The sequence below is a fragment of the Zalophus californianus genome, chromosome 14 (genome assembly GCF_009762305.2).
Source record: "Zalophus californianus isolate mZalCal1 chromosome 14, mZalCal1.pri.v2, whole genome shotgun sequence".
NCBI lineage: Eukaryota > Metazoa > Chordata > Mammalia > Carnivora > Otariidae > Zalophus > Zalophus californianus.
In genome coordinates this window covers 20139353-20165152 of record NC_045608.1, presented here as the reverse complement: position 1 = coordinate 20165152, position 25800 = coordinate 20139353, and the positions used below count along the sequence as shown (strand labels likewise).

The window sequence follows — 25800 nt, the reverse complement described above, 5'->3', positions numbered from 1 at the left end:
TGACGTCATCACCACGCGCCGGCGCTCGGAGAACTGTAGGGGCGATAGGCGCTGGCGGCGCGTGACCTTGGGGCCTCTCCGCCGCGCGCGTAGGTACCGGGAGGGATCCGCTGGCGCCCCGCTGCCGCCCACACTGTGGGGTCCGAGCCCGGAGCGCTGGGCTCCCGGGCTACTCCGGCGGGTGGGCGGCGCGGGGACACTGAGCGCCGGGACCGTGGCCGAGAGCGCCTCTTGGCGGTCCCCTCCGCGCGGCGATCGCCGGCATTGACCCCCCCCACACACCTTTGCCCACAAATTCCCAGGAGCTGAGGCCAGATACCTCCCATTGCGCTTAGCCCGATTCGGATCGCAGTGGTTAGCACCCCCTTTCCTGGCCCGCTGACTCACTGAGGCCACTTCCTACACCGCCACCGTCCTGCCTCTAAGCCATTGCCGGCCACTTCTTGGCTCCCTTGGATCGTTATTGCAACTTCCCAGGCTGCCCGAGCCTTCTGTGGTCACATCCCAGCACCTGCCCTACCCCAGGGACATTATGGATCTCTTCTGGACCTTTCAGAGATAAGAGCTTGGACCTTGGCCGTGTAGGGCCCAGTCTTCTGGGAAGGAGGGATAGAGGGTTTCAGGCTGCTGTCCTTGATTCCAGTAGCTTCCACGCCCCTCCACAGGAGTCCCATGAGTATGGCCCCAGAGAGGGTTCACCTCAAGATATCTAAAGCTGAGAAAAGATAGAGATTTTACAGTCCTCAAAGAGTCAGTGGGGTCCTCTCTAGGTAATTCTCTCTAGGAAAGGAGCTTTAAAAAGCTATTGTATTCCCAGGAGGATGAAAGATGGTGAGCAAGCATTTGAAACCCTGTCTCTGGGACATGAAGCTTGGATAAAGTCACAAGAGAAATACAGTTCTGGAGGGACCAAGGGGTTTTCTTGTGGAAAAATTAAACCCTGTTTCGTTTTCCTGGAGGGTTATCCAGACCAGTTTGGGGAGGTTACCGGGAGACCAGTTTTAGCTTGGTGGAAGGATAAAGTTAACACTATGAGTTGCCTGTGTGTCTGGAGGGAGTAAGCCAAAGACCAGGTAATTTTTAAAGAGTGCAAGAGATAAGTATTAGAGTGAATGATGTCAGGGTCCTTTCTGACTGTGAAATTCCATGATACTTAATCATCTCTTCTCTTGGCTCTTGAAAGCCACTTGTTAAACTCCTATTTTGAAAACTTGCCCAGCTCTGGAATTCATGTTCAGATTACTTTTGAGCTGTCAAGGTGACAGTTCCTTAATTTGGGTTCCATTATTACTGCAACAGCCGCCTTATTTGTATAGCTGTCTTTGGCACACGGAGCTTTTTCACACTAGTTATTTAATTTTATCTTCTGTGAGGCATAACTGTTCAAAGAGACAGAGGAACTTGCTCTGAAGTCCTGCTGCACTCTCTTTTTTTCTTCTGAAACACAATTTGCAACTTTCTAGAAGACTCTTTGTGAAGTATACCATTTGCCTAACCCTGCTGGGTCACATGCTCTCTCATGGGTTTCTGAAATGATCTATTCTTTGTGGTTTATTTTAGGACCAAGGCACTGATATTTGAACGGGAAGCTTCACAAAGTTGAAAAGAATCTTCAGAACGGCTTTGAACCCAGACAAGCTAGGAATCTCTTCGGAACACCGCCTTCAGCATGCATCTCCCCGACTGGGCATTCCTGGCCAGGAGCTTTTTGAAGAAGTTGTTCTGCAGAGAGCCAGAATGCTGATGCTCATGGAACCAGCTTAGTGGATTTGACTTTTCTGGTAGAATTCTCTTGCTTTATGATATACTCTCTCCCAGAGTTCTAAGACGTGTGGAGGTATTCAGGGCACCAAAGAGCCTGCGGGGAAGGAAGTAGCACTTTCATGCTGAATGAAAACCAAGCAGGTGACAGTTGTGGCTGAAAACATTTAAACCTTTCACGCCTGGACTTCCTGGATCCGGGACACAAAGGAATAGTTGCTGCTGGGGTGCAAGAAGCGATACCAGACAAGAAAACCCAAATAAATAGAATGAGGGCGACAGGCAAGTAAATGGCCACCACTACCTCGACAGAGCTGACGTCAGCCTCCTGGTGAGTAGCAAGGCTTGTGTGGCTTACTTCCTGCCAGGCTGCTGGACCCATGTTTTGGATTAACTGAAAATCCCCAGCCAGGCTGTCTTGATTTTATTAAGGGGGAGGGGTGGGAAGGCATTTTTTTCTCCAAGCAGGCAAATCAAGCATGTGAGCCACTTCTTTCCAGAGCTGCCGGGTTGTGACCTTGCATTGTTGGAGCATTCGGGCATTGCTGGTAGATTGCAGAAAAGATGGCCATGGCCGGGTCACACAGTCAGCTTTGATGACGGTGTGGGCGCTGTAGCCTTCATTGGTAAGAGACAAGAAATGGCTGCACATTTCTAGTGGAGCCACACCACTGGAAGAGGTTTGGCCAGTCCGCTTCTTGAAGGGTATTATACAACATCTGCCTAAACTCAGTTTCCTCTCAACCCCAACTGGGTTAAGCCTCTCTTGTCAATTGCTTCAGCAAACCTTCATTGAGGAATGAAAGCAAAAGGCATGGTTTAAATAGAATGAGCAGGACTCGGTGATCGGTTATGTGCGCAGAAGGCACAAAGATGGAGTTGTTCAAAATGACACCCTGGTTTTCTTTTGTGTGCCTTAGTGAGGGTGCTTTCACCCAGAGAACACAAGGAGCGGGTAAACGGGGGCCCGGCATTGGGGTTTCTGATTGGGGTTGACACGTTTTTGAGGCTTTCTGGTCTGACTTGCCCTGCACTAGAAACAGAGTTCCCAGTTGTCATCCGGAAGAGAAGGTGGGAGCCGGGGAGGGTGTAGGGCGAGGGTGTAGATCCAGCCAGAAGAGTGCGGGTGACAGAGTGGTCACAGCTCCTCCTCCTTCTGCTCTAGCCTGATGGGTGTGCTTTCAGAGAGGTAAAACCCAGTCCCAGCCTTTGGGGATTCTGCTTTGTGTGTCTTAAACAGGTTAATTATGGTTATGTTGCAGAGTAGACAGAGTCCTTTGCGAAGAACGGAGGGTTATGGGAATTGAGAAGAGAGATTCCTTTGCGTGGAGGAAATCAGAAGTTTGATGAAGGGTCGTGTCAGAGTTATTCTTAACATACTGTTAGGGTTTTGCCAGGCAGAGAGGGGTTCAGGGCTCCACTGTGAACTCTCATGAGCCCTGTTTTCCCATTATAGACTCCCTATCCTGCATTGAAACTGTATGTTTACTGTCTCCGTTTGATGGCCACGGCCCCAGGTCTGGCAGAGGGAGAGCACACCATCAGGCCTAATTTACTGTTCGTTAAATGAAGGCATGAATTTCTGATCCAAGGGATATTTCCGGAGATATTTGTGCCCAGCAGTTGTGAAGTGGGCAGCTAAGACATCCCCTAACTATTTTATTATCAGAGCCTTAAAAGACAGCATCCCAAACCCTGTGGTTATATGGTTAAGGGTCCGCGTCTCAAGAGATGGCCCTGGGTGCTCTGTTTCTCCTCCAGCTACTCTTCGGTCTTTCGGCCAGACGGCCTGATGGCTGGATTGAGGTATATTTTTAGTTTGACTGGAAGGCCCTTGCAAAATGGTTTTTCTTATCTATTTGTAGCTACTGGGTTCTTTCTTCCCTGGGGCCACCAGAAGGCTTCTCAAATACTGAGTAATGAACCCTTCTCACGCTGGGAAAGAGGAAGCTGTGTTTTCAAATGCCTTGATCCCTGGATGAAAGGAAACATGGTTCCGTTCTGTTCTCTTGCCAGGTGGAATTATTTTTTCCTTTATGATGGTTCAAAGGTAAAGGAAGAAGGAGATCCAACCAGAGCTGGTATTTGTTACTTCTACCCTCCTCAGGTAAGCACCCCAGTGGGTTACTCTTCCGGGGGTGGAGTCCCTACAGCCTCCAAGTGGTGGCTTTTCAAAAGTATAGCATTGACATTGGGACAGTGTTCTTTGCATCACCCAGGCATTTGACATTTCTACCCTCTTATCCTTAGTTGTACTATTTCTTGTTGTTCTGGTCTTGAAAACCCCAGACAGCTCAGCACTTCCATCCTCTCTAGCTCTCTGCTACCATCCTGTATTTCTGTCTGCCTCCCCTTGCTCCCGGGTTTTCATCAGCAAAAACACTTTTTTCAATTAACATTTTTAAATTAAAAGTGAAACACTTTTTTAAATTTTTAAATTTTTTAAAATTAATTTTTCTTGAGACACTTTTTTTTTTAAAGATTTATTTATTTGAGAGAGAGCGCGTGTGTGTTGGGGGAAGGGCAGAGAGAGAGAGAGAATCTCAAGCAGACTCTCTGCTGAGCTTAGAGCCCAACCTGGGGCTCTGTGCCGCAATCCCGAGATTGTGACCCGAGCTGAAGCCAAGAGTCAGATGCTCAACCGACTTAGCCACCCAAGCACCCCCTAAAACACTTTTATTCAAAGGTATACAAAAGCAGGGAGGAGAGGAGTATCACAAGCCCTCATGAACCAGTTAATTAGTAAAAATAATTCCTTAATATCATGTGATACTATCTGTATTCAAATTTTGCCTTCCTGTCTTAGAGGTTACTTAATCAGACCTTGCTCCTTCCATTTCTCCAGCCCTCCTTCCCTCCTCACCGCCCCCCCCCCCACTTCTAGTCATGATCCAAACAAGGTCCACACATTCCATTGCTTCTTTTGTGTTTTAAGTCTCTTTTATTGTGTACCACTCCTCACCCACCTACCCAGCCCCTTTCCCCACTACACCACAGAATTACCGAAGAAGCCAGGGCATTTGTGCAGTAGAATGTCAGAAGGTCCCACATTCTGGATTGGCCTGATCACTTCAAGGCCGTGTAGTTTCAGATCTTCCTTCCCTTGTAGTTCCTTTACACTAGTAGTAAGATCTAGAGCCTCAATTACGTTCAAGTTCGGTTCTCTTAAACAAGACTTCTTCCTGGGGGTGTGTACCTTTTCTTTTGCATTATAAGATGTCTGGCTGCCCCACAGGTTAGTTAATGCTAAGACCGATTAGGAGGTCTGTGTATTTGTTCACATGATCATGCTCCCACTTGGGTAGCTGGGATGAATCTAGGCTACTCTGGCCACTCTGCAAGGGATCTGAATAGGGACCAAAGGCTCCTGCTGCTACCCACTCACGGGCCGCAGACTTTGCCTGACAAGGGCCCAGGAGTCAATATTGAGGCCTTGCCAGCCACGGAGGGTCGACATCACACTTTCTTCTTTGTTGTTGCTATTACCACCCTTAACTATGAAAACCACGCTCAGCTCCCGGGCCATGTGAAACCAGGCAGCAGCCTGGATCTGCCCTGCCGGCTGCAGTCTGCTGTCTGCTGTGGCCTCAGCCCCTCCTTCAAGGGATGCTGCACGGGTTTGACAGTTTCAGCTTCCCCTCTGGACTTTTCTGCTTCCCCACAGACCCTGCTGGACCAGCAGGAGTTGCTCTGTAGCCAGATTGCGGGCGTGGTGCGCTGTATCTTGGACCTCTCCGCCTCTGCTCCTACCCTCGTCCGTCTGCGGAAGCTGAAGTTCGCCGTAAAGGTGGATGGAGAGTACCTTTGGGTAAGTTGACCAGACAGAACCCGTGCCGCCAGGGTCGCCTCCACCGTGAATCATCTGTCTTGGTGATGAGTGCTGTGTCTCGAAGGTGCTGTGGAGCCTGGGACCCCTCTGCACCCGCAGGGCCTGCGTGCGGGACTGTCCACGCTTCCTCTGTCCTTCTCTGCAGGTGCCACCATAACCAAGTGCTCTCCAGAATATTTCTAACTTGTTCTGTGTTGCACATGGCTGCTTTCTCGTTGCCTTTGAGAGACTTCAGCCAGCCTGTGGAAATTCTTTCTGCCCTGTGATGCAGGTCAAGTTTTCAACCTCTGTTTTTTCTCCCCTGTACTCTCCACACTTACAGGGCAATGACCCAGAAACTCGAAGATGTTGATATATAGATGTTAGGTTTCAAAGAACCTTAAAAAAATAATGAAAACTACTTCTTTACGGTTGATGGCACCATATACACTAGGGTCCTATTGTCCCATGCCTACATTTATTTAAAACTGATTTCTAGTTTCTATTTCTAGCATCTGAAAGGATGCTTAAGTGTGAGGTGGTATATTCAGCTTTGTGGGTATGCCTGCCAACGTTTTATGATGACCATTTTCTCACGTACCAAACCACTGAAGGAATTTTACAGTAAACACTCATTAAGACTTCCTAGGTTCTACAGTTACCATTTTATTATATATATTATTTATTACAGTCACTTTATCACATCTCTCCATCCCTTCATCTTCTGGCAATCCAGTTTTTATTTTAATGCTTGCCAAAATTGCACACACCAGTATACGCCTCCCCCGGTCCCCCCACTCTGCCGCCCCCAGTACCTCATTGTGCATAACATTAATTAGAGTTCAGTAGTGGTTTGTGCTTTTTTTCCTTTGGGGGTAAGAGTTACATACACTGAAACACACAAATCTTGAGTGTACCACTTAATGCATATGGACAAATTACACTCCGTGTGACAGAGGGCCATCAAGATACAGAATATTAGCATCACTTTGGGCAGCTCCCCGACATCCTGTTAATTCTCATTCCTGAATCCCAGGCAACCATCATTCTGATTTTTTCCCACCACAGATGAGTTTTGCCTGTTCTAGAAGTCACAGGAGTGAAATAGTACATGTAGTATTCCTCTCCGCAGGCTTCTGTCGTGCTTGTGACCTCTTGGGGTGTGTATCTGCAATTCCTTCCTTTTCATTGTTCACCAGCATTGCCTGAATGTCCGTTGTCTGGATCTACCGGTCTACTTACTCTCTCTCCCTTTTCTAGGTATGTGAACCGTGTCTAGTTAGGGGCAATTAAGAATAAGGCCTCTGGGAGCATTTCTAGACGTGTCTTGTTGTAGATATGACATTTCATTTATCCTGGGTAAATATCTAAGGTATAGATTTGCGAGGTTACAGGGTAGGTGTGTGTTCATTTCATGAGAAACTGCCAGACCTTTTCCCCAAGCAGTTTTACCATTTTGCACTCCTACCATGTGTGAGAATTCCAGTTCTTCCACGTCCTTGTCAACACATGCTGTCTGTCTGTCCAGTTTGAGCCATTCTGCTGGGTGTGTAGTGATATCACATTGTGGTTTGCATTTACATTTCCCTAATGACTAAGGATATTAATGGCCACTGGTCTGTCTCTCTTCAAGAAGTGTCTGTCCAAAGCTTTTCTGCCCATTTTTTAAAATTAGGTTTTTTTTCTTTACTTAGTCTTGTGAGTTTTTTCTGTATCCTGGATATCAGCTGTTTGTCAGAGATATATTTTAATTTTTTTAAAAGATTTTATTTCTTCATTTGAGAGAGAGAGACAGAGCATAAGCAGGGGGAGAAGCAGAGGGAGAGGAGAAGCAGACTCCCCACTGAGCAGAGATCCCGACATGGGGCTCAATCCCAGGACCTAGAGATCATGACCTGAACCGAAGGCAAATGCTTAACCATCCGAGCCACCCAGGTGCCCCTGTCAGATACATATTTTAAAGGTATTTTCTCCCAGTTTGTGGCATGCCACAAACTGGTGGTACACTCAAGATTTCTTTCTTTCTTTTTTTTTTTAAGATTTTATTTATTTATTTGATAGAGACACAGCGAGGGAGGAAACACAGCAGGGGGAGAGGGAGAGGGAGAAGCAGGCTTCCCATGGAGCAGGGAGCCCGATGTGGGGCTTGATCCCAGGACCCTGGGATCATGACCTGAGCTGAAGGCAGACGCTTAAAGACTGAGCCACCCAGGTGCCCCGCCTGTCAATTTTCTTAGTGATGTCTTTTGATGAGTGGAACATTTTAATTTTTTTCTAAGTTTATTTATTTAAGTATTCTCTATACCCAACATGGGACTCAAACTCATGATCTGGAGATCAAGAATCGCATGCACCCCCAGAATGTTTTCATTTTAATGAAGTCTAATTTGCCAGTTTTATCCTTTGTGGTTATTGCCCTCTCTGTATCCTGTCTGAAATCATTCCCTACCCTGTTGGAGAAGACATCCTGCCACTTTTTGGGCAAGCTTCATAGTTTTAGCTTTTAAACTTAAGTCTGTAACCCATCTTGGATTAATATTTGTGCGTGGTGTGAAATAGAGGTCAAAGGTTCTCTTTTTCCCTATGGATATCCAGTGGTTCCAGCACCATGGTTGAAAAAACTCTCCCGCTTGGATTCCCTTGACTCCTTTGTTGACGATCAGATGACCACTGCAGTGGTGGTGGCGGTTGGGGGGGGGTCTGTTTCTGGGCTCTCCTCTTTTCCATCGATCTATTAGAAGATCCCATCCAAGTACTGCACTGTCTTGAAATCGGATAGTCTAAGTCCTCCAGCTTTACACTTTTCCAAGACAACTTCGGGTATTTTAGGTCCTTTGTAAGTTTCCCTTGTAGAATCAACATGTCAGTTTTTGAAGGAAAGATGGCAGATGATGATTAGAGTTACATTCAGTCTATAGATTAATCAGGGAAGAGGTAAGCACTGACTGTGTGCCAGGCTGTGGATTACATCAGTGAACAAAACAAAGATCCTGGCCCCGGTGGGGAGCCTCCATTCAGAGGGAATGCGTCTGTTTTCTGCCAGGGTTTTTTTGTTGCTTTAAGTTTCTGGTGTTTCCTACAGGTGGAGTCACTGAGTCAAAGAATACAAACTTTCTTCAGGCTCTTTACACATACAGCCAGATTCCTTTCTGACTGAGCACATGTAGCAGTATTCCGGGGCTCTAGAACAGTGTGATGATCAGTCAGTTCCCTCCCCGAAGCACTTGACCCAGCCGGGGAGACAAGAGTGCCATTCATGAATTGGTCAGAGTCCCGTCCAGTGCTTGTAGTGAAACCCACATTAAGCATCCAGTGCCCAGATAACAGTCCTGATAATGTAAGGGCTCAGAAAAGACATCAGCATCCGTTAGAGTGATCAGAATGGGCACCACGAAGGTGCTGGAATCTGTAGCAGGCACCAAGGGGACGGGAGAGCTGTGGACAAATAGGAGAAAGGAGGGCATTCCAGGTGAGACAACATGAGTAGATACAAAAAGTACTTGTTGTCTTGGAGACCAGCTGGGCTGGACGATGTGAGCCTGGGGTAGACCCATCGGTGAGTCAGTGAATTCAAGCTCTGCAGAGCCCCGGGTGCCGGGCTTTCAGGCTTGGGCTCAAAGCAAAGGAAAATGCCCGTCTTCTGGTTTCCCTCTTTCCAGGTCCTGGGCTGTGCTGTGGAGCTCCCTGACGTTAGCTGCAAGCAATTTCTGGATCAGCTCATTGGAGTCTTTAATTTTTACAATGGACCTGTTTCTCTGGCTTATAAGGTATGGAGATAGTAGCGAGGAGTTTTCAGTAAATCTGATGTTGCCAGAACACAGCATTACTCTAGGGGCTGTTACACTTGGTGTAAATACAGCATGTCTACCAACAAGGTCAAGGGGCCTTGGAGCCCCCTTCAGATGCCTTTGTTCCCCAGCAGTGTAGGTCACATCCACTGCAAATGTCTGTCCCCATGTCCTCCTCCCTGGGACTGTTGGAAAGAGCAGGTGGCAAGAGACGGGTGGCAACCCGTCCCCTGCACGTGCGCCGGGTCTGTGGTGGCTGAGTTCTCAGGGGGCGGCAGGTGGGGGTCTCGTGTTTAAAGGAGGTTTAAAGTGGGCCCTGCCTTCTGGCCAGTTTCCTGTGTGAGGAACGAGTTTTGCAGAAGTAGGGAGGCTTGCCAAAGGGTGTGTCTTACGGAATCTCAGACGCTGACCTCAGGTGGTTCCCGTTTTAGAACCGCTCTCAGGAAGACCTCCGCGCTGAATGGGACACCTTCATTGAACAGATTCTGAAGAACACCAGTGATCTGCACAAGATATTCAGTTCCCTCTGGAACCTGGACCGAACTCAAGTAACACCCTCATCCCCTGTACCCATTTCATGTAAAGGAACAGAGCCCGCTTCCCAGACCCACACACTGCCGTCACAGTGCCCTCTCCCACAACTGTTGATAGACAGTATAGTGAGACAGTGCTTGAAAGGGCATGAAGTAAATACTCCGTAGAGGGGAGTGTTATTTCGTTAGTGTCCCAGAAGTGTAGAACTCTGGCATCTGAGGGTCCCCGTCTCTCTCTTTTTTTTAAAGATTTTGTTTATTTATTTGAGAGAGAGAGAGTACATGAGAGAGGGGAAGGTCAGAGGGAGAAGCAGACTCCCCGCTGAGCAGGGAGCCCGATGCGGGACTCGATCCTGGGACTCCAGGATCATGACCTGAGCCGAAGGCAGTTGCTTAACCAACTGAGCCACCCAGGCGCCCCCCGTCTCTCTTGATAAGGATATTCTACGATTGCCTTGTGTTCTCAACATCAAAAATGCCCAGTGGTAACATTTTAAAAACAAGATCTCTCTGTCTGGGAGAGAGTGCTCAGGAGCCGTTCCATTGGCCACCGGCGTTCAGTGATGTGTCAGCTGCTTATATGGCTGGCCTGACTGCCCGTTGCTCCATGGCCTTGATCCTGGTGAACATCACATCCTCATTGTCAAGGGCCAGAGGGAGACGCGAGGCTGTGCCCCCTTAAGAAGCGAGCGCCTGCGCCCCCAGCCCCCAAGGAGATGTGTGGGCTGTGCGGCGTGTCTCATTGCAGGAGCTGAGAGGGACCCTTCAAAAGGGATGTGGCGTCGTGACTCTGCCTTCACAGAACCCGACTCCGGCCAGAAATGGGGGCGGGTTTTTCTGGCTCTGGTTGGGAGAAATGTTCGAAGTGGGCCCCAGAGCTTTGCCGAATGGCTGGCTGGGCCCGGGCACTGTCTCGAGGATGTGAGAGAGGAGCGTCAGCTCCAGAACTTGCTCCATTGCCACGGAACTGTGATGGCGATGGCGTCGTGGGTTCTAGCTGCCAGCAGGAAACAGGAAGGAGGCTTTTAGTCACTGCTGGTGACTCCTGACCGGGTTCAGATCCTTCTCTGGTATTTTTAGGGACTTGTAGGCAACTGACTCCTTACAGCATCTCCTGAAGCTGAGGAGTATTTCTCCGAGTGAGAGACCGCGATGTTTTCATTGCTGTTACAGGACAGAGTTATGAGGCCACACGAAGCCAGCTAGCTCTGTGGCAGTGGGGCTTGTGCTCCGGAGGGAGGGGAGCGGAAGGGGCATTTGGTTTTACCTGGCGCCGTGGCCTGTGTTTGAGGGGTAGGCTCTCCCGTCCGCTGCCTCCCGGTCTCAGCATCGAGTCAGGGTCTCCTGAGCGGAGACCTACCTTGCCCCCTGTGAGCGGCCATAGGCCACATTTGCCATACCTTCCTGCTTCGGCAGAAGCTGCCCCATTCCAAGAACTTGGCATTTTGCATCGTCTGCAGTTCTGGGTATAGAGAGGTGGAATGCAGACCCATGATGTGACACAGATCTTCCCACATGGCACCTTCTCCTTTTCCCCGGTTTTGGCTTAGCATCTGTCCCTCCATTCTGTAAAGCCTCCCCTCCTTCCCAGCTTGGCTGGTGGTGAGCATGCTCACTTGTGGCTGTGCTTCTCGCCCTGCACAGGTGGAACCCCTGTTGTTGCTGAAGGCAGCCCTCATTCTGCAGGCCTGCCAGCGTTCACCTCACATTCTAGCCGGCTGCATCCTCTATAAGGGACTGTGAGTAACACCAGACCCCTCTCCCTGTAATGCAGAACTGATCAGCCAGGCCACCACCAGGTCACCCGTGGGGAGCTCTGTCTCTGGCCAGTTCCAAGAAGGCTGCTTTGGCAAATATCAGGTCGTTTAGATTTGACGTAGGGGACATACCTGTCTTTCAGCAAAGCCGGGAAATTAGAAATTATGTCCAGAAAAGGGTTAGGAATATAAAAGGCAGTTTTGGAGAGGTCCACGTAAGTCTCAGCATGGGGCATCCCCAGGTCGTCAGCGGCCAGCACCGTAGGTAAAGGGGTGTGGAAGCCTGCCGCGGGCCCCTCCTGCTGCCTGGGGCTCCGGGGCACTTGGCTGTCGCCAGCCTTGCAGAGCGGCCGTACCTGCTTCTGCTCGGGCTCCTGCCAGCCTCTCGGCTGGGTCCATCGCCCGGCTGGCCTCTGAGATCTCAGCACACCTCTTCACGTAGTTGGAGGGCATCGGAGCGAGCCCGATGCCTGCCCTCAGGGCCCCTCCACGCGTAGTCCAAGGCAGCTCTCCTCCTGGGGGGCTGCTGTTTGCATCCAGAGCTTACTGATGACTGGATGAATGTGTGACTGGAGAAGTTCTGGGGGCCTGATGGGCTGGGTTTCCAGTCCTGGCCTCACCTTCCCGGCCCTGTGACCCCAGGCTGGTTGCTTGCTGAGTTTTCTCTACCAGGAAAGAACGAAATGAGAGGGCCAACAGAGAAGGACCCACTACTTCCCAGTGGCCCTCGGCACAGCACACCATCATGTCTTTCCCCTTTGCTCATGATGACGGTTTGGAACCTGCTCGTGGTGCCTCTAGGCTCACCGGTGGCATGGCATCAAGCATGATGTTTTCCTCCTTTTCTCATGTCAAATTCTCATACACCTAATGTGTGAACAGGGTCTCATTGTGAAAAACAAAAAACCAAAAACCGAACCAAGACAGAAACACACAGAGGGCAGTTCCCAAGTTCTTCTGAGCCCAGACTCACTGTTAGCAGGTGGAGGCACGTCCTTTGCTTTTCCCTGTGTTTCCGGCACATCAGTGGACATTGCTTCTGTTTATTTTTGCCACATCCATAAATGGGATCATAGGGCTCCTCAGCGTGTACAGTAGAGATTTCTCTGTCAGTCCATGCTGGTCTCCTTCATTCTTAGAATCACCGCACACCTTTTGGTGTTAAGGCTGTGCCATGATTTCCTTAATTACTCTCTGTTTGATGGGCATTTGTGGGGTTTACCCATTTCTGTAATGATTTTGCCATTTTTTTGATAATCAGTACACTTCAGCATGCATCTTGGTACAAGGCAGGTCAGAGGGTTTGGACATTTTTTGAAGTTCGGTAGGAATGCCCAGAGTGCCCTCCATAAAGGGCTTTGCCAGTTGAAACTCCCACCGGCTGTGTCCCCAAGATCTTTTTTTTTTTAAATATTTTATTGATTTGAGAGGGAGAGCAGAGCAGGGAGCCCAAGAGAGGGCTCAATCTCAGGACCCTGGGGTCATGACCTGAGCCGAAGGCAGACGCTTAACCTACTGAGCCACCCAGGTGCCCCCCCCCCCCCCCCCCCCCCCCCCCGCCAAGATCCTCACCAGTTAGGGTGTTAGGAATCTTTCCAATTCAGAGTCCTATGATGTATTTTGTCTTATGGTGTTTTTGTTCCTATGACCTAGGATTGTTAGTACCCAGCTCCCACCCTCCCTCACGGCCAAGGTCCTGATTCGCCCAGCTGCATCTCAGCACCAGGTATTGTAAAGCCCCCTCTCCCGGCTGGGACACTTTGTCCAGAGTGTCTGTTTTTAAGCAAAAAAATAGAATTTTATATAATGTGATTTCAAAGTATTTTTTAAAATGCATAAACTTAAAGGAAAATATGCCTCAGATTAACAGTATTAGCTTGTGGGTGAGGGAATTATGTGATTTTTTGGGGGGGGGATTTATATAGAGTAAAATTATATAACTTGAAATATGAGTTTTTTAAAAAGCTCCTAAAAAAAAAGAAAGAAGGCCACATCATTTCATAGGAGTGCAAGCCATGCTGGCTAGAAGAGTTTTTGGTTTTTGTTTTGGTGGCTTATTTTAGAACCTTTGGTTGAACTGTCTGGAAAGCTCTTTTGAGAAAATTACTAATTTGGGAGAAAATTAGGATTGTCACCTTGATTGTGAATCAGAATAAGCCAGAGAGCTCTTGCATAGCCTTTGGTTTAGGTCAGATCCTTTATCACGAGGGTCACAGGGCATTCACATACCTGTTGAGCTGGTACGTTCCACACCAGGGCTGTGGCAGGTGCAGGGATATGGTGACAGATGTGTTCTCCAGAGGCATAAAAGGTTAACAGGAATCCTCGCTTTCCTTCCCAGAGGAGGGAAACAGCAATCAGAGCGTGAAGCCTGATGCGCATTTGGGGGGGAAGCTGCTGCTTGTGCAGGGTGCAGGTTCTTGCCTGATCCCGGCCGTGGTGGTGAGCAAGCAGCTCGGGGGAGCTTCTGTTCCATCTGCTTTGCTGCTGGCATGCGGAGGGGGCCAACATTCTGGGCCTGGCTAAGTTTCCCAAACAGATGGCCCGGCGCAGTCATGATTGGGTTGGGAGGAGAAAGCGGTCCCCGGCGCCAACTTCTGTGTGTGTTTATTTGCAGAGAAGACCTGCAGGAGGGGGTGGCCCGCAGGAACGGGGTGAGTGGCAAGGTGCCTCGCTGCATCTTGAGAACGCGGTCTTTTATGCTGCCTGTCCCCTACACAAGTCATGGGAGAGGCCAAGCAGTCCCATGGGTCATCTCATCTGTTCATAGATTAGGAGAACAGACGAGAGCTTTAAGAACAAAGTTAGCCATCAGAATCCTGATCGTAAGGCTCATGATTTTAGACGTACCTTCTAAATCCTTGTTTTCATATGCTCCCTCCCTCATTGTTACAAGGCTGCTTAAACTAGGTCCAGGGGATCCTGGTTAGGAGGGGCTAAGATAAATGGCAGCGGCCAGAAAGACCTTCTGCAGGATGTGGAGGTGTCCCCGAGATGGTTATTTTGTTTTATTTTGAAGCCCAAGGTAGAACAGATCCCTGTTGTCAGTTGGAAGTGCTTTTTCCAGCTTTTATCTGTTTTTTTTATGTGCCACTAGATTTTCTTCCCCCCAAAAGTCACTTTCCTCCACAGTGAGGAGTAAAGCTGCCCGTGAGGGCTCCTTCCTTGCTGGGCACGAGAACGGTAGCTATGGGTTTGTGTCTTTTGTTCTGGGCTGAGGAGCATGTCAGAGCGCTCCTCTGAGCAGGCATTTGGGTTGGATGCGTCCCCCTGAAGTGCAGTGACTGCCCCTCCCATCTTCCCCAGCCCAGGGCTGAGCCCTGTCCATGTTGCTTTGTGATTCCAGAAGCGGCGCTCCCCCCAAATGTCCGGATCATGCCTGTGTTCCTGACCGAAGAGGAGGCCACCAGTCTCCAAGAGTTCCCGAGGGAGCAGGCAACTAGGTACTGGAGCCACAGGGGTTCCTGGTAGACTGTACTGGAGGGACTCCCTCACGTGGGTGTATGCACACAAGCCCCTGGACATCCCAGCCTTCCGTATGCCATATTCCCCATGCTCTGCCATGGAAGGGGCATCTGGGACTCGAGCATGTAGATAACAGGTGCCTGGCATCGTGAGACGGCTATGGGTTTCAAGTCCCAGATCTGTCACCTCTCATCTGTGTGACCTTGGGCAAGTCCATTCCCTGCCAGAGCCTTAGCGTTTTCGTCTGTAAAAGAGACCCAGTGATAACCTACTTTATGGGCTCGGTGTCAAAACTGGAAATAGTGTACATATAGTATCCGGTCCAGGCCCTGACTCAGAGCAGACCTGCACGTGGGGCTGGCTCTCACACAGTGGGGCCCTGCTGTCTCCAGCAGGTGATCGGGTAGCACCATGTGAAGCCCGGAGCGCCAGACAGTGCCTTCCTTTTACTCCTGTGGTTTGACCACCAAGGCCTCTTCAGCTCTGTGGCCTCGGGCACCCACTTGTCACCAGTGGCCCTGCTTTTTAGGGAAGCGGTTCTTTAGTGTTCTCCAGGGAAGGGCACCTGCCCTGCATTTGGCCGGGCGCCCCTCCCTCATGTCTGCCTTGTTTGTCAGCCCTGCTACAGCGCCGGCCAGAATCCAGGAGTGCTCAGCCCAGCAGCATCCACACCCTTGGAGCTCCGCTGCCCCGACAGACAGCGCCACTGGCCACGTGGAATCCACGGCCTGGATGCGGGCAGCCACTCCCGAGTCTGCATGTCCTGACGTAGCATGGCCAGATGGCAAGGGGGAGAACGGGCTCTTGCCTGGCCGTGATGTGGAGAATGTCAAGCCTGCAGAACTGCACAGCCCTGCCAGGGACGAGGGTCCTGGTCTTGGCTACTCCCTGGCGAAGGAACTTCGTATGCCCTTGGGGGAGGAGGAGCCAGACTTGTCTGCCATCCACATTCCAAAAGCTCAGGAAACGGCAACAGCCTCAGGTTATTTTGCCCTCTCGAATATGGGCACCCCAGATGGTGGCGGTCCCGCCTTTGAGGAATTTGTCAGGGACTCTGGCGACCGGGAACCTGAGCCACCTGACGCCCCGCCCGCGGTCGTGGCCATGGCCATCAGCAGCCTCCTTTCTCCGTCCACTCCTGAGATGCTCAGCCAGAATGGAGCCCTGGAACAGCATGATGACCTCCCAGAGGACAGCAGCCTAGCCCCCTTTCCCAGGGAAGACCACCTCCCCAGAAGGATGAGCAGGCCTCGGTCATGGCCTTGCTCAGACTTGAGGCAGGGAGGAACCACACTGCCTGTGGCAGACCAGGGCGTGGAGCAGCGTGTTGGGGTGCACGACAGCTGCTCAGCACCTGGCGGCTCAGACTTGGCAGAGTCTCAGGACAACTACGGTCCCTCCGCACACGGAAGTGCCCCAAGGTCAACCCCAGCATCCTGTGTGGGCCTCGTGCCAACAAACCTCTACACTCACAGTGTTAACGGGCTGGTGCTGTCCCTGCTCGCTGAGGAGCCGCTGCTGGGTGACGATGCTGCCATCGAGGAGGTGGTGAGTGTGTGCAGACCTGACTCCCGGGGGCGGGGAGGAGCAGGGCAGGTTCCCCCCCAGCTGCACCGTGCAGGGCTGCAGGACCTTGTGGGCCATCCCACCTGCTTTCCACGTGTGGATGACGGTCGTGCCTACGGCCTGGCTTGGGTGGGGGTGAGTGAGTCCAGTGCGGCGCACAGTGCTGGGGGCAGAGGTGTCCCACAAAGTCAGTTGCCTGGCCCTTTCCCACTTCTTCCGTTTTCACAGAGCGCAGGGCGGGGATGCTCTGGCCTCCCCCTCAGCAGCGTCGGGGTGCTGATGGGGCCCTGCCCTTCAGGTGCAGCGCGAGCACCATCACACAGGTGAAGACGGGGAGCACGGCCAGGGTGGTGCCGCCGCCACCACCACCACCTCCAGTGGCCTCCCTTCCCAGCCTCGGCGGCTGTAGGTTCTGTGTGGGCTGGAGTCTGTACTCTGCCCGAGTCACAGCCCAGGTGGGGAGTATCCCAGAAGGCTGTGCTTTCCCTCCACTGAACCGTGGTGATCTGTAGCCCCTTCCTAGCGGGCCTGGGACATCTGAAATGCTAACGGGCTCCAGAAGGCTCCTCATAAAGCATTCCAGCCCCTTCCGCACTCGGGGCCGTGAACTGGCCTGCTCGAAGCCTAGGCCCACACTGGAGCTCCAGTTGCTATAGTAACAGCCTCGCCTGGTTGGCAGGGAAGTGGTAGCAGGAAGAACAGGAGGTTGAAATAGCTGCAGGGCACATGGTGTCCTGGGGCTTGCCTTGTTTCTGTTCTTAAATCTGTATTATTCTAAGGCAATCTTATTAGCATGCAGGGCTCAGGCTCGGTCACCTTGGAGCTCAGAGGAGGGGAGGCAGCTTCCTCTGCGCTGAGCCCCAGGCAAGAGGCTGCCCCTCTCCTGGCCTGCTGGCTAATCTCCCCTTTCCACAGTCCACACAGCACCCAGTGGTGGTTGCGTTGCTTCCTGCAGCTCCTTCACCGCAGCTGTGAGGGACTTACGCTCCCCCTTCCGCCAGCACCCCGGGGCCCGCGGTGCTCCGGTGCTCTGTCTCTTGTCTCCCTGACGATGCCTTGGTACTTGGGGCTTCTTCCGCTTCGCCCCAAGCTGCAGACAGGTTATTTTGAAGGCACAGCGTTTGGATGCAATGAAGTTGGATATGCTATCTTTACCTCCCCCCGCCCCACCCAAAAGAAAGAAAAAGAAAAAAAAAATAGCATAGGCTGCTCCTGAGGAAGGAAGTAAATTAAAACGTAGTCTGCATTCAGTGGATACTAAAGCCTTGACGTCTACTATTTCAGCCAAGCCTGAGCGCAGCACTGGGGGTAGGCACTGTAACTCCCGTTTTACCAGGAAGAAGACAAAACAGAGGGTCCAGAACCCTGGCTTGTTCCTTTTCTCCCCGCCCCCTCCTGTCTGTTCCCCCACTGATCTGACCCTGGAGTGACTGGCCTTGGTTTGTCATGCAGGGCTCCTGTCCTGACACAGCGCCTCCCTGGGCTTTCATGCAAAGGAGGGTTTGGTGTGGGACGGGCCCCAGGAAAGAGATGCAGTGTAATGAAAAAGAAAAACTCTTTTCTGAAGAGTCGGGAGTAACTAACTTTGATCAGCTTGCTGGTTTGAGAGCGGGCTTTATTGATCAGGCCCAAAGGCTGTCTGTTTTATAATTGGGAGAGATCTTTTATTGCCTTTTTGTCCTGGAACTGCATACAAAATACTTGACCTGATTTCCCTTCTCCTGCTGTCAAGAAAAGCAGGTCCTCTGCAGCATGGTAAACCACAATTCAGATAGGTCAGTGAGCTCCCCCACCACTTTGAAAGGGCTCCATGATCATATTGTACACCACCAAGGGACCCTCGTGTCATTTGCCATCTTGTCTTTCGGTGGGTGAACTGCCACCTCTTTATGTTGTCTGAGGGTGGGGACGGAGAGCTGGGTGGAAGGGGGTGGGTGAGGGGAGCAGCCAGGAGAGGTTGCCAGTGGGTCCGAGAAAACAGTACGCTCACACCAGGGGGCAGCATAGAGCCACTGATAGTTTCCTACTCAAAACCCAAGATGATCTTACTGACCTTCAGATACAGGGATCAGATCAGTTATTCATTGCTACAGTAGGACTTGGAGCTGTCCGTGTGCAGTAGATGAGGCCTGAGGGTAGTGCCAGGGTATTAGTGTAAAGTACTTCATGAAAATGCACCCCTCCGCCGTGAAACTGGTGCTTTGGGAGAAGGTGTGTTACTGCATCATTTCTTCCGCACATTATGGCACACACTGACATTCAAGCCATTTGCTTTACTACTGACTAGAAGCTGGAGGATCCAGGAATTAGCCCAGCTTCATGTCTCCTGGGGCTGTTGTGAGGGGTCATGTGTGTGCTAGTGTATATCAGGGGTTGGCACACTTTTAATGTAAAGGAACACCTGGTGCGTATTTTCAGCTTTGTACACTTACCCGGCTCCGCTCTTGTAGTATAGTCACAACCATAGACAATATGTAAATAAACGTAGTGGCTGTGTTCCAGTAATATGTTACCTATGGATCCAGAAATCAGAACTTAGCTTTCTTCCTTCTCAGCTTTTCTGTTCACCTCTACTTTCTGATTTTTCTACATTTTAAGAAAGCATTAGAACATAAGGGTGGGAGCGGCGCCCGGGTGGCTCAGTTGGTTGAGTGTCCGACTCTTGATTTTGGCTCAGGTCATGATCTCAGGGTTGTGAGATTGAGTCCCGTGTGGGGTTCCACACTGGATGTGGAGCCTGCTTAAGATTCTCTCTCCCTCTACCCCTCCACCCCCCACGTTTGCTCCTTCTCTCTCTCTCTCTCTCTCAAATAAGTAAATCTTAAAAAAAAGAACATAAGGGCATGAGTTAGTATTTCTCTAAAAGCAGGTAAAAACACCAGAGTCCTTTCTGCTACATCAGGTGGCCACTCGGATAATATTTGGGTCATTATTTCCTAAGCACTGGTCTGCTGAGGTTAACTGTGCCGTCCCTTTGCAGTACTGCAGTAGCCTGGCGTCCCTGAACGGGCTGGAGGTCCACCTGAAGGAGACGCTACCCAAAGACGTGGCTGCCTCCCCCAGAAGGACGTACAACTTCACGCATTATGACCGCATTCAGAACGTGCTGACTGGTAAGGAGAGGCGCATGGGGCCCGGGTGCCTCCAGACAGGAGTGGGGGTGAGGACTCGGGGCCGGCGCCCCCGGGGTTGGTGCTGTGCCCAGAGTTGTGGACTACAGTTAGGATGCTGCTTTCTCGCTTGGGAGCCAGCTCCCACTGAGTTTAGAATTCGACTGGCAAACACTTCCTTACTCATTTGTCTTTTTTTGGTTGTTTCTCCAACATTTTGAGAGAAGCACACACATGTTCAAATATCTGTGATAAGGTCTGCCTCGAGATTTTGGTATTCATGGGCAGACGCCGGTGCTGCTCATTCTCTGTCTCATGGTGGAAGCTGATGGCACTCATGGCCCTGAGCCCCCTGCTCTCCCTGTTCATAGTGCTGGGGGTGGGGAGAGCGGGGGAGGAGTCCACTACCCACAACTTCTGTGTCCTCTTCCGGAAGCAAACCTGCCACAGGTGGCCACCCCCCAGGACCGCCGCTTCCTACAGGCCATCAGCCTCATGCACTCGGACTTTGCCCACCTGCCTGCACTGTACGAGATGACTGTCAGGTGAGTGTCCCCCCCCGCCCCTGCCCTGGGTTACTCCTGAAGTCCTGCACCCAGAGCCGCCTTCCCGGGGGTCTGGGCCACAGCCTTATTCATAACGAAATGAAGAACATTCCAGTGCTTCTCTTTAAGGCCTCCTTTTATCCATTCCCCTGCCCACCCACCGTCACCTCCTCTCACGGGACAGAGGGCTTCTGTCTACTGTCAGAAGCGATGCCTGAATGCCGTTGCTGTCTGCTAACTTGGGTCGCGTGCTCACAGAAATGGTCAGACTGGCCCGAATCGAGGAAGTAAAATGTTTGCCTCCCCTCACCCGTCACACACCCAAAAGATACCCACGGGTTAGTCTGGTGTCTCTTACTCCAGGTTTTGGTGTTGTTGTGGGGTTTTCTTCTTTCCTTAGAAAATAGAGATTGTTACTATTTTAGTTATTTTGTTTTTCTTCTAGAAAACAGGATCACCCTAATGTACTGTTTTACAAGTTCTTTTTTTCACTCTTTTATATATCCTAAGCATCTCTGTGTCAGTAGGTACAGATTTATAAATCAGTATTGTACTTTATAATATTTAACCAACTGAATCCTACTTTTTCTTCCTACATGCTTCTCTTATGAAACCGGTAGGAGAAAATAAGGCAAGTTAGAGGGTCAGGAGGGGAGGGTGTGCTCTGTGTTTGTTATTCCACTCAGTCCTTGGAATGATTTGGACAAGTGCATTATTTTTTGTCCTTGTGGTACAGATGAGGATACTGAGGCAGAAACAGGATAAGTGGCCTCCCTCAGGGTCACAGTCTGATTAAGGGGCAGGATTTGAACCCATGTCTCTCTGACTCTGAAGTACACATTCTGTCCGCTCGTTTCCAGCTCAAGGGGGCAGGGTAGGGCGGTCGAGAGGGAGGGGTGTGGGCTCTGGACTCCCACAGACATGCACTGGGGCCTTGGCCATCATGGCGATGCCGTGCCAATGCCCTGCACATGGGGTTTCGGGCGTCTCTGCCGCCCAGGACCATCTCCAGCCAATACTTCAGTGTATCTTTCCATGAAAATGTGCCTTTTCCGGCTTTAAGTCCGAGCTGCCCCAGGCCGGCGACCTAGATGAACGTGTCCAGTCACGGCTTTGGGACCAGTTGCACTAGGGTGTGTGGCGGTCTGTTTTGGGAGGGATGGAAATAAGTGAAATGTCAGCCTGTGATCCATCAACCTCCTCGTGGCCCTGTGGTACTCCGCCTTCCTTGGGGTGGAGAGGGTCCTAGTGTTGGGATACATGGCTTATTTTAATAGTAATAGAAACAGCGGCCACCATGTCTTAACCCCTCACCGTATGGTAAGCAATTTATATGTATTTGACTCATCTAGTCTCTTAAAAAAATCTCAGGGACGGGATTCGCTGTTGTCCTATTCACTTTACAGATGTGGGACTTAGAGCTGGGACTGATTAAGGATGCGTCACTTAGCCAGGGGCACGCAGCTAGGAAGCCACAGGGTTGGGATCAGCACCCCGGTGTGGGACCCCAGCTCCATGCTTGTAACCACCAGGCCGTGGCGCCCCCTCTCCGTGGCTGGGATGACTGACGCGTGACTCCTCCTGCTGGTCCAGGGAGTGGCACAAAACACCTAGGCCAGGGGGGCCCTTCTGGCCCCTTGCACTCCCAGAGGGAGATGCTAGAGGTGGATGGGAATCTCCTCCCTCCTTGCCTGGACGCAGAGATCCCAGTGAGGGGGACCCTGGTGGTCCCTGACTCCACCCTCTCTTACTAGGTTTGAGGAAACTGAGGCCCAGTGGAGAAATAGTCTGAGGCAGGCAGGATCAAGGAACCAGCTGGTTGCCTGGCCCTGGAGTCGCTTCCTCCCTAGTGGGTCCTCCTTTGCACGGGACGCGCATCTCTCCCTCTGCTGCTGTGACAGGTTTCCTGTCGCTTTATGTCACAGCCCGCTCCCCCTGCCCACACTCCCTTCACTTATCCAGCCGTCCCCCACAATAGCCTGGCGGCACCACCCAGCCCCACCTGTCAGCTAGGGCCCTGTCTGTCACCTGGGGTCACACTGCCGCCGTGTGAGAGCGTTTGCCATAGTTGCTGTTCTGTCAGCACAACGTGCAGCCATCCATGCGGCCTTGTGGCTGTTCCCACCTCGGACTCTGTGGCTGCAGTCACTGCACACTGTCCCAGCATCCAGTGAATGGAGAGGAAAGAGAGATGGTGATGGGTGCCAAGGCCTGGACCTCAAGTGCAGACGCTGAAACCTGAGTCACAGCAGACACACCCCGTGGCAGTTAGAGTTGCGGGGCCCCCGTGGCGCGCCTCTCGAGGTCCCTGTGGTCAGAGGCCTGCACAGGCGGCACAGGATGGTCATCTCCCCCCCCACCACAGTCATCTCTCTCCCCACCATGGTCATCTCTCCCCCCCCGCCACGGTCACCTCTCCCCCCACGGTCATCTCACTCTCCCCTGAACGGTCATCTCTCCCCTCCCCCATGGTCATCTCTCCCCACCCCCCCACCCCAGGAACGCCTCCACCGCGGTGTACGCCTGTTGCAGCCCCGCCCAGGAGACCTACTTCCAGCAGTTGGCCACAGCCGCGCGGAGCTCCGGCTTCCCCAGCCCGCAGGACAGCGCCTTCAGCCTCCCAGGCAAAGCCAAGCAGAAGCTGCTGAAGCACGGCGTGAACCTGCTGTGAGCCGGGCCACGGCGTGAGGTTCACCCCCCCGGGAGGGCACTAGCAGCTCGACCACCAGCAAAGAGAGCTCTGCCTTCTGCAACAGAAGAGGTCCCTGTGTTTTCTCTTTCTTGGCCTAGTCCCCCTTTCAGGAACTGTGATGGTATGTGTTTGTGACCTCCTTTTGTAGCCTGCGGTTGGGGCGGGTGGTTGTTTAGGTCAGCAGGTCCAGAGCTACACGGTAAAGGGCTTTATTCCTCTGGCCACGTCATACCGAAGAGGGGCAGGGCAAAGTTGTGGGCCTATTGCTCTGGATCTGACGCACCCAGCGTTTCTTGCTGCTCTTCCCTTCGGGGCCTTAACTGGTACCACAAGCATTCAGATGGGTGTTTGCTTCCATCCACAGGGGGATGTAAGTTGTCCGCAGGTGGACCAGGGCTCCCACACCTCCAGTGGGGGTTCCTCAGAGCGGTCCTCCCGAGCGGTCCGGACACTCGATGCAGGGAGGCAGGCAGCGTTGCCGAAACCACCTCGTTTGCATTCTTCTGGAACTATATTCAGAACCAGGAGCCTGTTCTTTGGAGCACCCATGGCGGAGGGTTGGGGGGGCAGATCTTGATAACGTGGAAGGGAGCCTGGGGCTTTGAGGTAACTCTGAGCCCCAGGGTGCCGAAAGTGGGCTGTGCAGCTGGCCCCTCTTAGGTGAGTGTCCTCAATGAGGAGTTTCCCCAGTTTCCGGGGCAAAAGCAAAGCTGTGCTTCCCAGCGGCGGCTATGTGAAAGGGCGCAGCGTGCACGTGTGTTCCTGCCCATGTTAGAGGCAGGCAGGGTATGATAGTGTGCTGCGGATCACTGTACGAAATACTCACCAGAGGCTTAACTGTTTACTGGGAGTACCTGAGACCCCATTTGAAAACTGCAATGTTAATAATTTCCTAACGAACCAGTGTCTCATGTTGACGACAATGTCTTTTTCTTGAAACAAGTTGCCAAGGGCTAAAAATAAAACAGCCAAAAATGCTGTTGAGTTGTGAGTAATGCTAACGTCTCTAGTGACAAAGCTAAGGTAAGGGTTAAGATATTTTATGAGTGTGTGTGTGTGTGTTTGGCACCTTTCTCTTCGCTGTGCCTGAGCCGGTGTGGGCAGGTAAGGAGGGATGCACTACAGACTGGTGTGTCCGTGAGGATGACAGCCTGCAGCCACCGATCCACCTTCAGCATGGCTGGCCCAGCATACCAGGCCCAGTTCCCTTTCCTCCCTGGGGTTCCTCCCACCACTGGCTGGCCTAAGAGGGTCATCTTCCCAGATGGAGGAGGGTCATACCCTAAGCTAGGTTACTTGCATACTGTCTTAATGCTCTAAGTTCTCCAAGAAAAAATTCAGTACCAGCCTCTGTGCCACCCGGTCAAGGAACCGTCCCACAACTGACACGTAACACGGCCCTTTTCTGTTGTGGGGTTATTTTTAAGCAGCCAAACTTTTCCTTTTGCTCACCAGGGCTCCAGAATCCTGAAGTCCCCAGATTTGAGCTCTGACATTACAACCTGCCATGTGTTGAAACGGGGACAGAATTTGGAGCCCAGAACCCATTTTCATCTGCCCGCTCCCAGCTCAGCTAACTGCCTGAGTTCAAGGACTCTTTCAAACCAGATCTGTTTCACGAGAAAATTGCTTGGCTGTGACTGGGCCCTTTCCTAGATGTCATGCCATCTACAGACATCTTACTGGGTCTGCTTTCAGAAACCTCTTTCCCCATCTACTTTCTCGGAACTGCCATTGAGCCTAAAAACACTCTTAACACAAAATGCCTTTGTTTCTGAGAATCCATGCTCTAGGCAGCCACATGCTTCCTCTTCAGACCTCACCCCCAAATTAAGTCTTAATCACTGGAGAGCATGAGATCAACAGAGCGGAATGCAAAGACCCACACGCAATGGTCATTTCAAAATACATCCACAAATTCTTCACTACAAATTAGGGACCTACCTCCTCCCTTGAGTGGGGGCTATACTTAGTGATTTGTTTTTAACAAATAGAACGTGGTAGAAACAACAGTATGACTTCTGAGAGCAGGTTACACCACACGTGGCGGCTTCCGTCTCTCTCAGTTTGCCTCCTTTGGGGGAAGCTGACATTCAGGCAGCCCATGGAGAGGCCCTTGTGGTGAGGGTCTCCTGCCCATAGCCATGTGAGGGAGCCTTCTTGCTCCAGCCCCGGTCGAGCCTTCAGATGAGTGCAGCCTTATGAGAAACTGAACCAGGACTGTCAAGCTAAGGTGCTTCCGAATTCCCAGTCTTCCAAAAATGTGTGACATAATAAATGCATGTGGTTCTGAGCCACTGTCTGGGGGTCATTTGTTACACAGTGAGAACTCATTAAGACATTTTTATGCCAATATCCCATCCACCAAACTAGGTTCCTTACAGCTTTGGCACAGGGGGCCCTTTAGCCAAATGCTGGATGAGGCTACAGGCTCAGAATCTAGCTACCCCGTTGCCCACTGGGGAAAGCCAGCCTGGACAACAAGATATTGTGAGTGCTCCCTCAGCTTTCTTCCTGTGGCTTCCAGAGCCTGATGTTAATGGCCAGCTGGGCCCCCCTTCCTCTCCTCTGGGCCCTGCCCTGGCCCCTCTTCTTACCCCAGCCTCCCAGATGCTTCCATGCAGGCTGCTCTCCTCTGAAAGTGGACGGCCACCCAAATGGCCTCAAGCCCACAGCCTTCCCGGCCCCATCCCGGCCTGCTTCTCTGGGAGGCCTGTGGAGGAGGTGCATGCGCCCCTGTGAAGCTTTCCCCTGCAGTTTTAGGAAACTCCTCGG

At 51.6% G+C, this 25800-nt stretch overlaps 1 protein-coding gene across 6 annotated transcripts; it reads left to right on the top strand.

Annotated features, from left to right (window-relative positions):
- Window positions 1-12: 12 nt before the first annotated feature.
- Window positions 13-24002, top strand: HPS4 (HPS4 biogenesis of lysosomal organelles complex 3 subunit 2). 6 transcript variants are annotated; one of them, XR_003516805.2, is made up of 15 exons: window positions 13-89; window positions 1561-2092; window positions 3778-3868; window positions 5426-5569; window positions 9229-9336; window positions 9789-9905; window positions 11535-11629; window positions 13301-13373; window positions 14265-14301; window positions 14994-15090; window positions 15730-16660; window positions 19659-19791; window positions 20225-20333; window positions 22833-23094; window positions 23390-24002. XR_003516805.2 is itself a non-coding variant. In XM_027575322.2 (14 exons), the coding sequence occupies exons 2-14, from the start codon at window positions 2052-2054 to the stop codon at window positions 23002-23004; spliced, it is 2148 nt and encodes a 715-aa protein (XP_027431123.2). In that variant the 5' UTR covers window positions 13-89; window positions 1561-2051; the 3' UTR covers window positions 23005-24002. The 6 variants fall into 6 exon arrangements, 4 of the variants coding, with proteins under 4 accessions (XP_027431123.2, XP_027431126.2, XP_027431125.2 ...); XR_003516804.2 differs by having other exon boundaries at window positions 22833-23146; XM_027575322.2 differs by having other exon boundaries at window positions 22833-24002.
- Window positions 24003-25800: the final 1798 nt, after the last annotated feature.